This window comes from Manis pentadactyla, chromosome 11 (genome assembly GCF_030020395.1).
Source record: "Manis pentadactyla isolate mManPen7 chromosome 11, mManPen7.hap1, whole genome shotgun sequence".
NCBI classification, from domain to species: Eukaryota; Metazoa; Chordata; class Mammalia; order Pholidota; family Manidae; genus Manis; species Manis pentadactyla.
This window is the reverse complement of record NC_080029.1, coordinates 85,095,879-85,108,591: the sequence shown is the minus strand read 5'-3', so window position 1 is coordinate 85,108,591 and position 12,713 is coordinate 85,095,879. Positions and strand designations below refer to the sequence as shown.

At 35.0% G+C, this 12,713-nt stretch overlaps 1 protein-coding gene across 6 annotated transcripts in view; it reads left to right on the top strand.

The window, feature by feature from the left end:
- Positions 1 to 783: 783 nt before the first annotated feature.
- DPH6 (diphthamine biosynthesis 6) overlaps positions 784 to 12,713 on the top strand; it is a 232,895-nt gene continuing 220,965 nt past the window's right edge. For 2 of the 6 annotated variants that reach the window (XR_008992555.1, XR_005025236.2), the window contains exons 1-2: positions 784 to 941; positions 4,965 to 5,059. Coding sequence is in view for 4 of the 6 variants with exons in the window: in XM_036887574.2 (XP_036743469.2) it covers positions 919 to 941; positions 4,965 to 5,059 (118 nt within the window). In the remaining 2 variants the exon portion in view is untranslated. The remainder of the gene's footprint in view (positions 942 to 4,964; positions 5,060 to 12,713) is intronic. The other 4 variants (XM_036887574.2, XM_057488655.1, XM_036887572.2 and 1 more) reach the window with 4 other exon arrangements.

Sequence of the window (12,713 nt, the reverse complement as noted above, 5' to 3'; positions counted from 1 at the left end):
AGCACACCTAGTCATACACAGCTAACTCTCTAATGTTGGCTCAATTCTCACGATCTCAGTAAGTCATCTCTTGATGCTCTTTTGAATTCAACTTGCCCTTTCATCCCCTTTCTGATTCCTCTCAATCTCTTAATTTTTTTTCATAGCAATTACCAATTTTTACATACTATGTTTTTTAATCTGTGTATTTTAGCCCTATTTAAACTTCATGAAGGTACTATCCTTTATTTTATTCATGCATGTATCCCCAAACCCTCAAACAGTGCCTGGTGAAAGGCACTCAGTAAATACTTGAATGAATTTAGAAGCTAGATTTTCTTTCATCAAGGCCACTGCTCTTTGGTGACCAGCCTTCCGGCTTCTCAGCTTCCATATGATGCTAACGGCCAAAACCACAAGAGGCTTAGAGTTCCTTAGGCTGGGTCAGGCTTTAGGTCTGGAGTACAAAGGAGATATAAGCTAAACTAAAGGGTACAGTTCGTTTCTTGGGGGTGACTGAAGAAGTAAGGAGAAACGTCCTCTCTCTTTGCACGTCCACGGGTGTTTCAATTTGTAGCATAAGTGACTTCGAACATTTTCCTACCAAAACAAACCCAGTGGCACCGTACTTGGACTCTGCGACACGGACTTTGCCCTTCCCCTCGCAGCTTCAGCGCCCTCACTTAGGTGGTTAGGCCATGCCTAAACGTCATTCTTTTCGGGGCCGGGGTGTCTCTGCCACAGGGCCGTGGCGCCGACCAGGCGTAACCTCCGCGGCCAGGTGTCCCGCAGGCAGCTGCAGGGGCCGCGGTGCCCTTCCCAGACAGGCGGCGAGGCCAACACCCGGGCGAGGCCCCGTAGAGCGTCACGGCGGGCGCCGCGGCGGCCACTGCTCGGCTCCAGCCCGCGCCCGCCGTACGCACGCGCACTGTGCCCAGCATGAGGGTGGCAGCTCTCATCAGGTAACGCGGCGCCGGGCCGCCTTCCTCCCTTGCCAGCCTACCCTCCAGGAGCGGAGGGAGCTGCCGCCGCCAAGGGCGCTTTAGAGAGGGTGTCTGGGCCCGAGCTGCCGGCTGGCGCTATTCGGCGACGCCTCCCGGACCTCAGGAAAAGGCGGGGCCTTAGATCCTTTGCCGCGCGGCTAGTCTCCCGGGCTCGCGCCCTGCAACCTGCCGGTCGTCGCTTCTCTGGTCTTCTGGCCCTCAAAATTGGATTCACTTGGGGAACTTTAAAAACTACTGATTCCTGCGTCTCATTGCCAGAGCCTTGGTTTAATTACTCTGACGCAGCCTGGGGTCGAATTCTTAAAAGTTTTAATGTTTGAGAACCAGGACGTGATTCCACTTAGCCCCACCAGCGCGTCTCACAGCTTTCTTCATCCCCTTCTGTAGCTCCCCTCAGTCTTTCTGCCGGGTCCTCTGGGTCCTGCGTCCCTCCTAACGCTGACACTGCCTCCACCCTTTCCCACTTAGGACCATCTCTCCCTCACCTGCAGTCCCACGTGTGTCTGGATTGCTCGTGATATGGATGTTTTGTACCTTGTGGTTCAAGTACAGAGAAGGGATCTCCTACCTCAGGATGGAGAAGGAATTGTATCAGTTTTATCCTAAATCCAGTTGCTTTTGCTACAAATACTTAGAGTGACCTCATGGTAACGGACTCTTGTCTCAAAAAGAAGTATGAACTCTATACTGAGCAGTCTTATTTGGGTATATAAAGTCCCATGACAACCAAAGACAGGCCAGTTTGTGTTGCCGTACTCAATCTGTAAACTAAAGCAAAAGGGAATGTAAAAATATTTAAAAGAGAATTAGACTATTTGAATATTTGATGAGATTTGTACCTATATAGAGTGCTTAAGATAATATCAAAGCCATGCGTTTTCTTTTCTAAGCCCTTTGAAGATTTCGTGAACGTTTTTTGTTCAATGCCCTAGGTAATTGATACTGGCAAACAATAGTGACTTATTGGCGATGTAGCATAATCCCTTCTGTAGTGACTGGCATATTCCAGTTTCTTCTGATTCAATGCCATTTTTAGAAGACTCTAATGTCAAAATATTTTTTTTTAATAATTATTTTTTATTGAAGGGTAGCTGATGCACAGTATTACATTACATTAGTTTCAAGTGTACAACACAGTGGTAGAACATTTATATACATAATTCGAGGTTCCAGCTATCACCCTACCAAGCTGTTACAATATCTTGACTATATCCTTATGCTATACAGTACATCCCGGTTACTTATTTATTTTACCATTGGAAGTCTGTCCTTTTTTTTTTTTTTTTTTTTTTTTTTTTGTGAGGGCATCTCTCATATTTATTGATCAAATGGTTGTTAACGACAATAAAATTCTGTATAGGGGAGTCAATGCTCAATGCACAATCATTAAACCACCCCAAGCCTAATTTTCGTCAGTCTCCAATTTTCTGAGGCATAACAAACAAGTTCTTACATGTAGAACAAATTCTTACATAATGAATAAGTTACATGGTGAACAGTACAAGGGCAGTCATCACAGAAACTTTTGGTTTTGCTCATGCATTATGAACTCTAAACAGTCAGTTCAAATATGAAAACTCATTTGGTTTTTATACTTGATTTATATGCGGATACCACATTTCTCTCTTTATTATTATTATTTTTAATAAAATGCTGAAGTGGTAGGTAGATACAAGATAAAGGTAGAAAACATAGTTTAGTGTTGTAAGAGAGCAAATGTAGATGATCAGGTGTGTGCCTGTAGACTATGTGTTAATCCAAGCTATAATGTCAAAATATTTTTAATCAATGAATTTCATCTGTAAAATGGATGATTAGGTTTGAAAAATTGTCTTCATTTGATCTAGATAGATAAGGATAAAAAAATAGTTCAGGAAATGAGTAATTCACATCCACGTGCAGTTTGTCAAAAGTTTTAACTACTGGAGTGAGACTCATCAACTGAAGATTCAGAAATCTTGGAGGGAAGGAGAGAATATTGGTGTGAAACATTACACTAAAAATTCTCTAATAGGCATATATTATTTTTATAATAAAGGAAACTACTGAAAAAAAGTCAATGTTGGAAAATTCTTGTTACTCTAATATCTGAATAAATGGTAGGAGACCTGTAAGTATGAGTACATAACAATACATATATATGAAAATGAATGCATACATAATATATATCCATGTAAACTTGAATATACATGAATTTAAACTTAAATATACTGAATTTATTTGCAATATATCTTTTTTGCATATATATGTACTAAAATGAGAGATGGGATATGTGTGTGTATTTTAGGGAATAAGTGAAACAAAGATTCTCACTTATCTTTAGGTCATAAAGAACATTATTTTCCTTACGCACAAAAGATTCAGCCATTGAATTTTGCAGTTGAATGACACTTTGAGGATTAGCTAGGACATTCTCTAATTTTATAATGAATCATGTAAACCCAAGCACATTGAGTAACTTAGCTTAGTATCCCAGAATTGGGAATTAGAATTCTGGTCTGCAGGATTTCTCACCTAACATATGCTTATGTGCTGTGTGATGTTCTTAGAGGGTAATAAAGTACTTGGCATTTCCCAAACTTCTTTGACCTTGGAAACCTTTTGTTCTTAGAGTATTTTCTGGACTCAAGTATTCCATAGAACACAATTAGTGAAATACTATATTAAAACCATATTTGAAATCTTGGCATATTTTAAAATAAATGATAAGGCTAAGTTCTGATTATGATTTAATCTTTAATATTCTAAATATTCTAAAGAATTTGTCAGATTCTTTTGTCCTGTGGAAATAGAGGAGCAATATTCAATAGTGGAAGTTGTTGAAGATGTACTTACGGTAATATCAGAATCTGAGGAAAGGGAGCGTGATGCATAGTTTCACTTTGTCCCTTGCAATCACTGAACCCTTGAGAAAATAATTGTTAACTGTAATGTGGTAGAGGTAGACAAATGTTAGGAACTAAAAAAAAAAGGCAAAAAAGGGCCAACTTACAGGATAATCAATATCTTTTTTAAAGTTTCTAGGGCTTTGAATAAATCTGGACATTGCCTGGGGATACTTTTGCAGATCTTAAGCAAAGGGAACAGAAGGGAAAAAAAGAAGAGAGGAAGCACTGATAAAAGAAAGGAAGAAATACGTAGTGAGAATTAGTAGAGTATTAAACCAAAATAGCACAGAGGTTGCCATTCAACCTTATTATAAATGAACTATAATTTGTCGTGACTTAAGTGATTTGCCCCTATCTTAGGTAGATTTGGACCTAGAATTTAAAAGTTCCTTTCAATCTGTTTATTGGATTTATGCTCAAGTCTTATCCATCATAATATATGTGATAGCTTCCATCATATGTGTGTGTGTGTGTGTGTGTATGTATAGTGATAGACCGATATTTTGTCAGTATAATTCAATATTTTGTTTTCTATTCCTGCAGAATTTGAACCCATCAGGTATATCAAATTTTGTCATTAGAATGGATCGCAAATATTTAATTTCATCTTAGATTTGGTGATGGTGGCCAATTACATTTCTTATAGTGAAACAGAATGAATGTTAATGTTTTTCTCTTTTTTCATAGTGAATTTCACCTAAAGAATATATATATATATAAGTATTTAGCTGGAGTGTAAAATTATATCATATTTTATTTGCAAAGCATTTTGTGTATTAAGTAAAGCCACAATCATAAACCAAAAAGTTATATCATATTTTGTTTAGTATGTTCTTGTTATAATGGCATATAATTTCATAAACTCTTTTTTTAAATTTCATAAACTTGTGAATAGCAACCTTAGACATCCAGATTCACTTGTTCAGTTTGCTTATGCTATAGAAATTGCATGGGTTTTTTTTGCATTCTAATTGTAAAGCAGTCCCTCAGATATTCTGAAAAGCTGAATAAATGTGTTATATTTTAATATCTAATCATTCTATGTTGAATAATGGTCAGTAACCTGATATCTCTTTATCTCTTTATTTTTTAGTGGTGGGAAGGACAGCTGTTATAATATGATGCAGTGCATTGCTGCTGGGCATCAGATTGTTGCTTTAGCAAATCTAAGACCAGATGAAAATCAAGGTAAGTATATATTTTTATCAGGTAGTTCTCTAAATGACTGAAAGTACAACTTCATAATTACATTCTTTTGTATGCAGTATGAAAAGACAAAAGAACTAATATATTTATCTATCACCTATTAGATGCTAGGTTCTGTTCTGTTTTCAATTACGTATCCTTTAATCCCCATAAGAGCGTGTAGAGTTTTATCAGAGAGAGATACTAAGGCTTAGAGTTTTATAAATTTGTCCAAGGTAAAATAGCAGGAATAAACTCACAGAGCTGAGACTTCAACCCTTTTCAGAATGTACTGCCATTGCACCACAACACATTTCTAAGCGTTTTAAGCAATGTGCAGGTAAATAAGATATAACCTCTAGGAGCTATGAGACATATATTGATAAATGATAACAAAATAATTTTATTGTTAAAAGGATCCAGTTTAGCCATTTTAGATGTAAGTTAAGTGTGAGACTTGAGAGAGGCATAAAATAATACATTTCCACATTTTACTTTATTCATAAAATAACCCACAGACCTCATTTTAGCTACTTTTTAAAGTTTTCTCCCCAATGAAATTTCCCCAATAAAAGGAAAAGAAGGGACATGAGCTCAATAGTCCAAGCAGGTTTATTGCTAAACCGGAGAGGGACCTCTCTGTTCTGGCGAGCAGAACAAAGAAGGCCTCTCTTACAGGCTAAGAGGCTTTTTATAACGTCTTTTGGGTGGGCTTTTGAGGGGGTGGGCTGGGGAAAGGGCGAGCTTGTGGCTTGCTGATGTGACCTCTGGAAAATGCTTGTGGCCTAAGTAAAATGAAACGTAAGTCTCTCTGAGATGGTGGGTGGGCTTATTCAAATGACAGTACTCCTGTCTGGGTTCTATCACCCAATTAGAACTTTTTCCTTTCTTCTGTGTCCATGTCTGTGTCCAGATTTCCGCTTTTAATAAGAACACCAGTCATATTGCATTGAAGGCCCATCCTAATAACTTCATCTTAACTAATTATGTAAGTGATGACCCTATTTCCAAATAAGGTCATATTTTGAGTTACTGGATGTTAGGACATCAACAGAAGAATTTGGGAGGGACACAGTGCAACCTACAACAATATCTTTTTCTCTACTGCAATGTAATTGAAATAGTTTTAGGTGTACAACATAATTATTTGGTAATGTATATACTGCAAATTGATTACTGCAATACATTTAGTTATTATCCATCACCACATATTAAAATGTTTTCTCCCAATTAGAACTTTTTAAAAAATAAAAAATGCATCAATTTGCTCTTTTATTATACCTGTATAGCTATAGATATTAACCACTAAAATTTAATAGGGAGAGATTAACATTTATCTAACTTTATTTATTGTTCACATGGCTCTTCTAATAAGATCTTTTTATCATCTCCTTTACTTAACTTCTTTTGAGACTCCATAGTTTTGCCTTACTGTTATTTTAGATGAATTAAATGAGTCGTGTATGTGAAAATGCTAATCATAGTTCCTGGCATGAAGTTGACATCCAGTAAATTTAGTTGAATCTGAATCTGACACTGAATATTTCCTTTTCTTCTTCTTTCCTTCCTTTGTTCCTCCCTTACCTCCCTCCCTTTCTCCTTCCTTCTTCTTCAAGGCTGCCAGTCTATTGGCTTTTTGTTTTTATATCTTTTTACAGTTGTCTTCTGTTTATTTTGCCTTTGCTTTTTATTGCCACATAGATTGATTGGAAGTTCCTCGAGAGGAGAGGTCATATTTTCTGTGTTCCTTTAATTGCTCCTTAGCACTTGGGACAGCTCTATGCCTCTGAAAGGCAGTCACCCGAACTTATTGGTAGATAGATGAATAATGAACTGACTAGAATTAGCCCTGGAATAGTGAGCAGTTATTTCGTCAGATATTTGAATTTTCTTTCTTTTTGATGAAGACCCAAGTAATGATGGAAATGAAGTGGGAAGATAGAGATTAGAAATATTTCATAGGAAGAATTAGAACAGTGCCTGTAGAGTGTCAGGGTAACATGCATTCAAGGATTTTGTACTGGAATTCCTATAATGAAGTGTATCTTTTTAGAAGTGAGGTGTTTTGAAAATGACTTACTTCTAACTTTAAATAATAAAGAGAAAACTCTTTGACTAAGGGTGAGTGGGTACACTGTAATTTCTATAAGAAGAATTGCCTTACAGTCCGTTCTGTTACCAAAGGAAAGAAACTTCCTTATCCCTCTGGCCAGACAAGTGGCTTTTTTAGGCTTTTCATCTGAGAGGTCTTGGTATGTAAAAAGCAGATGTTTATATAGTGTGTAATACATTAATGATATAATTTCCACCCCTGGAATTTCTCTCTTGTTTTCAGCTTTTCTATGTGAATTATTATAGTTACCTTGTACTCAATCATTAATGTATAATTTCCCATGTGCTCATGGTTTACTGGCAGGCTGGATAAGATGAAAAGCAAAGTGTACCTTTAAATTATATCTCACAGTGGAATGGACACATTTATTTAGAATATTGTTATAAAAAATAAATAGGAAATGGAACTAGAATATTATTAAATAAAATCTGGAAAAAAATCAACTATAGTAATTGTGGAAGAGAATACATAGCTGTGGGTTAGTAGATGGATAGAGTTAGCTAATCTTGATTTAAAGTCAGCAGAAAGTTGGTGATTATTGAATGAGTCATTGACTTCTTTTTTTGCCCGAATGTTATGTAAAAGTAACTGGTAGAGATGACTCCAGTATAAAGTGAAGTTGGTTAGAGTGAATTCACAGCACTGGCTTTTCAACATTAGTCTGGAAAGGAATTTATCCCCATCAATGGTGATAATATGAACTTGTCATAACACAAAACCATATCTTTAGATTTGTAGTAGGGACTTTTGTGGCATGTTAATTGAGGTGCTTCAGGCAAGAGAGGAGCCTTTTGGTTTTATTTGCACTATTACCATTTTTGCAATGTAGCTTCCATTAATAAAAGTTACATTGTGGTTAGGACTAAATGGAGCCTTAAAGGAAAGTTGTCTCCTAGTTTTTTGAAGGAAAAAGTTTTAATTCATATGCTAACATCAGGAAATTTCTTGCTAAGAGGCAAAAAGTTCTTTAAATATATTAATTTGATTGTATATCCTTTAAAACGAAGACATTTCAAGATCCAGCTGAAGTTTGAAATGAGGATAGGTTGGAAGGTTTTTGAATAACTTTGGCTCTATCTCTACTTCCAACTGTGACTAGGGGTAGACAGATTTGTTATAATAATGTGGGTACATTAAAGCCAGTCTGATGTGTGAGTTCAGAAACTTGGTGAGCCAAAATGTGATGGCATATGGTGATGGTTTGATTATGGGAGCAGCCCTTACTATATCATTTTCATGCCTTTTGATAGTATACTTTCACATTCAGTGGCAAGCCTGGACCTTCTCTGCATATATGCATATACACACACACATACATACATGTATGTTTGTAGTGTTTTGTAACTTTCTGTATAAACTTAACATTGTAAACACTTTCCATGTCATTAAGTATTTTTGTATCATAGAATCTCCTATATATCTTGGTTGGAACATAAATACCCTATGAAATATAAGTGTTCTGTGGATAGATAAATTTGAGAGATAGTTCATACTCTCTGTCCTTATTTAAGCACCTTAAAGCATATTAGCCTAGAAAGAATGACAGCAAAGGCACCTTTTCTATAAAAAACATGGTTTATCCCCATTTTTTAAATAAACCTATTTGACCACAGATTCCTTTTTTCATTCAATACCTATTATTGTATCAAGGAATTTCTATTTTGAAGAACATACTTTAGAAAATGCATTTCTTTAAAATCATTAATGGCTACATAGTATATGTCATTATAATAATATACTATAATTTTTAATATAATGCTCTTATAAATATCTTTGCAAATAATCTATGTGCATTCATGATTCTTTTTGCTAAAGAGTAAAGTTATGAGATCAAAAGTCTATTCCAGTATATTTCTAAGTCCACTTGTATTACCAGAGTCTAATGTGACTCATCTGTTTTGAAAATTTTACTCATTGATATTTGTGGAATCTTGTGACAGCCAGTGATTGTTACTGCTCTGCTTATGTGTCAGTACACATTTATAACTGCTCTAACAATATTGAGTTTTATTTATTTATTTAGATAAACAATTTTATTGAAAATATATTACAAAGCTTATGGGCCCACATGCAGCATGGTGATTTTTTAAAAATTTTCTTATTGAGGTAAAATTAGTATTAAATATATGTTAGTTTTAGGTGTTCAACATAATAATTCAGTATTGTATATACTACAAAGTGATCACAAATAAGTCTAATTACTATCCATCAACATCCATCACCCATTTTGCCATCCCACAGCCTACTTATCCCTCTGATAATTACAAATCTGTTCTCTGTATCTCTGTTTCTTTTGTTTTATTTGTTTGTTTCTTTTGACTTTTAGGTTCCACCTGTAAGTGTCATCATTCACTATTTGTCTTTATCGGACTTGCTTAGTATGATAGCCTCAAGGTTCATCCATATTGTCACAAATGGCAAGATTTCCTTATTTTCGATGGTTGAGTAGTATTTCATTGTATATGTATACCACATCTTCTTTATCCATTCATCCATTGATGAAAACTTATCTTGTTTCCATATCTTGACTCTTGTGAATAATGCTGCAGTCAACATGGGAGTAAATATGTCTTATCTAATTAACAGTTTTGTTTTCTTTGGGTATATATCCAGAAGTGGAGTAGCTGGGTCATATGGTAGTTCTATTTTTAATTTTTTGAAGAATGTTCATACTGTTTTCCATGACTGATGCACCAATTTACATTCCCACCAACAGGGTACAAGAGTTCACTTTACTCTACATCTTTGCCATCACTTGTTATTTCTTGTCTTTTTGATACCAGCCATGACGGGTGTGAGGTTATCTCTCATTGTGGTTTTTATTTGCATTTCCCTGATAGTGATGTTGCAATTCTTTTTATGTGCCTGTTGGCCATATGTATATCATCTTTGGGAAAATGTCTAGATCCTCTGCCACTTTTTTGAATTGGATTGTTAATTTTTTTGCTATTGAGTTGTTTGAGTTCTTTATATATTTTGGATATTAGCCCTTATTGGATATATGTTTTACAAATATTTTCTTCCACTGAATAGGTTACCTTTCTATGATGATGATGGTTTTATTTGTTGTACAGTAGCTTTTTGGGTTGGTATAGTGCCACTTGTTTATTTTTGCTTTTGTATTTTGATATGGATTGCATTGAATCTATAGATTGCTTTTAGCAGGATGGCTATTTTGACAATATTAATTCTTCCTATTCATGAGCATGGGATAGATTTCCATTTATCGGTGTCTTCTTTAATTTCTCTCATGAGTGTCTTGTAGTTTTCAGAGTATATGTCTTTTACTTCCTTGTTAGGTTTATACCTAGTTATTTTATTCTTTTTGACGTAAGTGCAAATGGAGTTGTTTTCCTGATTCTTCTTTCTGCTAGTTCATCATTAGTGTATAGGAATGCAACAGATTTCTGTGTATTAATTTTGTATCCTGCAACTTTGCTGAATTCAGTTTTTAGTTCAAGTAGTTTTTTGGTAATTAAAAATGTTGAGGTATGTACCCACTATACCCATTTTGTTGAGAGTTTTTATCATGCACAGATGTTGAATTTTGTCAAACACTTTTTCAGCATCTATTGAGATGACCATGTGGTTTTTATCTTTCTTTTGTTAATGTGGTGTGTTATATTGATTTATGAATATTGTACTATCCTTGCATCTCTGGAAAAAATGACTTTTGGTCATGATGGATGATCTTTTTGATGTGTTTTTGGATTCGATTTCCTGATGTTTCGTTGAACATTTTTGCATCTATGGTCATCAGGGATATTGGTCTGTAATTTTCTTTTTTTGTGGTATCTGGATTTGGTATGAGAGTGATACTGGCCTTATAGAATGAGTTTGGGAGTATTCCCTCCTCTTCTACTTTTTGGAATGCTTTAAGAAGGATTGGTATTAACTCATCTTTAAATGTTTGGTAAAATTCAGCTGTGAAGCTGTCTGTACCTGGAGTTTTGTTTTGGGGGAGTTAATTTTGATTATCAATTTGATTTCATTGCTGTTAATTGTTCAGATTTTCCATTTCTTCCTGGGTTAGGCTTGGAAGATTGTATTTTTCTAGGAAGTTGTCCAATTTATTGGCATATAATTTTTCATAGTATTCTCTGATAATTCTTTGTATTTCCATGGTGTCATTTTGATTTTTCCTTTTTCATTTCTGATTTTGTTTATGTGTGTACACTCTTTTTTTTCTTGTTATGTCTGAATAGGGGTTTATCTGTTTTGTTTATTTTGTCAAAGAACCAGCTCCTGGTTTCATTGATTTTTTTCAATTGTTTTATTCTGTTTCATTTATTTCTGCTCTGATCTTTATTATGTTCCTCCTACTGACTTTGGATTTCATATGTTCTGCTTTTTCTAGTTTCTTTAATTGTGATTTTAGACTGGATTGTCCTTGTTTCTTCTGGTTAGCCTGTATTGCTGTGTACTTTCCGCTTAGAACTGTCTTTGCCACATCCTGCAGCTTTTGGGCTGTTGTGTTTTTGTTCTTATTTGTCTCCATGTATTGCTTGATTTCTGTTTTAATTTGTTCATTGATCCATTGATTATATAGAAGCATGTTTAGCCTCCATGTGTATAAGTCTTGTTTTCTTTGCATAATTTATTTTTAGTTTCATACCATTGTGGTCTGAGAAGCTCCTTGATACAATTTCAATCTTTTTTAATTTATTGAGGCTCTTCTTGTGGCCTATTCTGGAGGATGTTCCATATACACTTGAGAAGAATGTGTATCCTGCTGCTTTTGGATGGAGTGTTCTGTAGATATCACTTTTGAGCTAATGTATTGTTCAGTGCCTCTGTTTCCTTATTTATTTTCTGTCTTATTGATCTGCCTATTAGTATGAATGGTGTGTTAAAGTGTCCTAAAATGAAGGTATTGCAATCTATTTCCCTTTTAATTTTGTTAATATTTGTTTTATATATTTAATTGCTCCCGTGTTGGGTAAATAGGTATTTATAATGATTATTTGCTCTTGTTGGACTGATCCCTTTATCATTAATTTAATGGCCTTTGTTTCTTTTTACTTTCTTTGTTTTGAAGTCTATTTTGTCTAAGTACTGTTACTCCTGCTTTTTTCTCTTTGTTATTTGCAAGTAGTCTTTTTCCATCTCTTCACTTTTAGTCTGTGTATGTCTTTGAGTTTGAAATGAGTCTCTTGTAGACAGCAATATAGATGGGTCTTGTTTCCTTATCCATTCTTCTACTCTGTCTTTTGATTGGTACATTTTGTCCATTTACATTTAAGGTGCATATTGATAGATAGGTACTTATTGCCATTTTATTAATTATTTTCTGGCTGTTTTTTATAGCTCCTCACTGTTCCTTTCTTCCTCTCTTATACTCTTCTCTTGTTATTGATGGTTTTCTTTAGTATTATAATGGATTCTCTCTAATTTGCTTATTTTTGTGTTTGTGTATTTATTGTAATCTTTAGTGTTGTGGCTAACTAAGGCTCAATGATAGCTTCTTTACTATATAATAGTCTATCTTAAATTGATGATTGCTCTGTTTCAAACACAATCTAAAGGTACTTCTTTTTTCCCTTC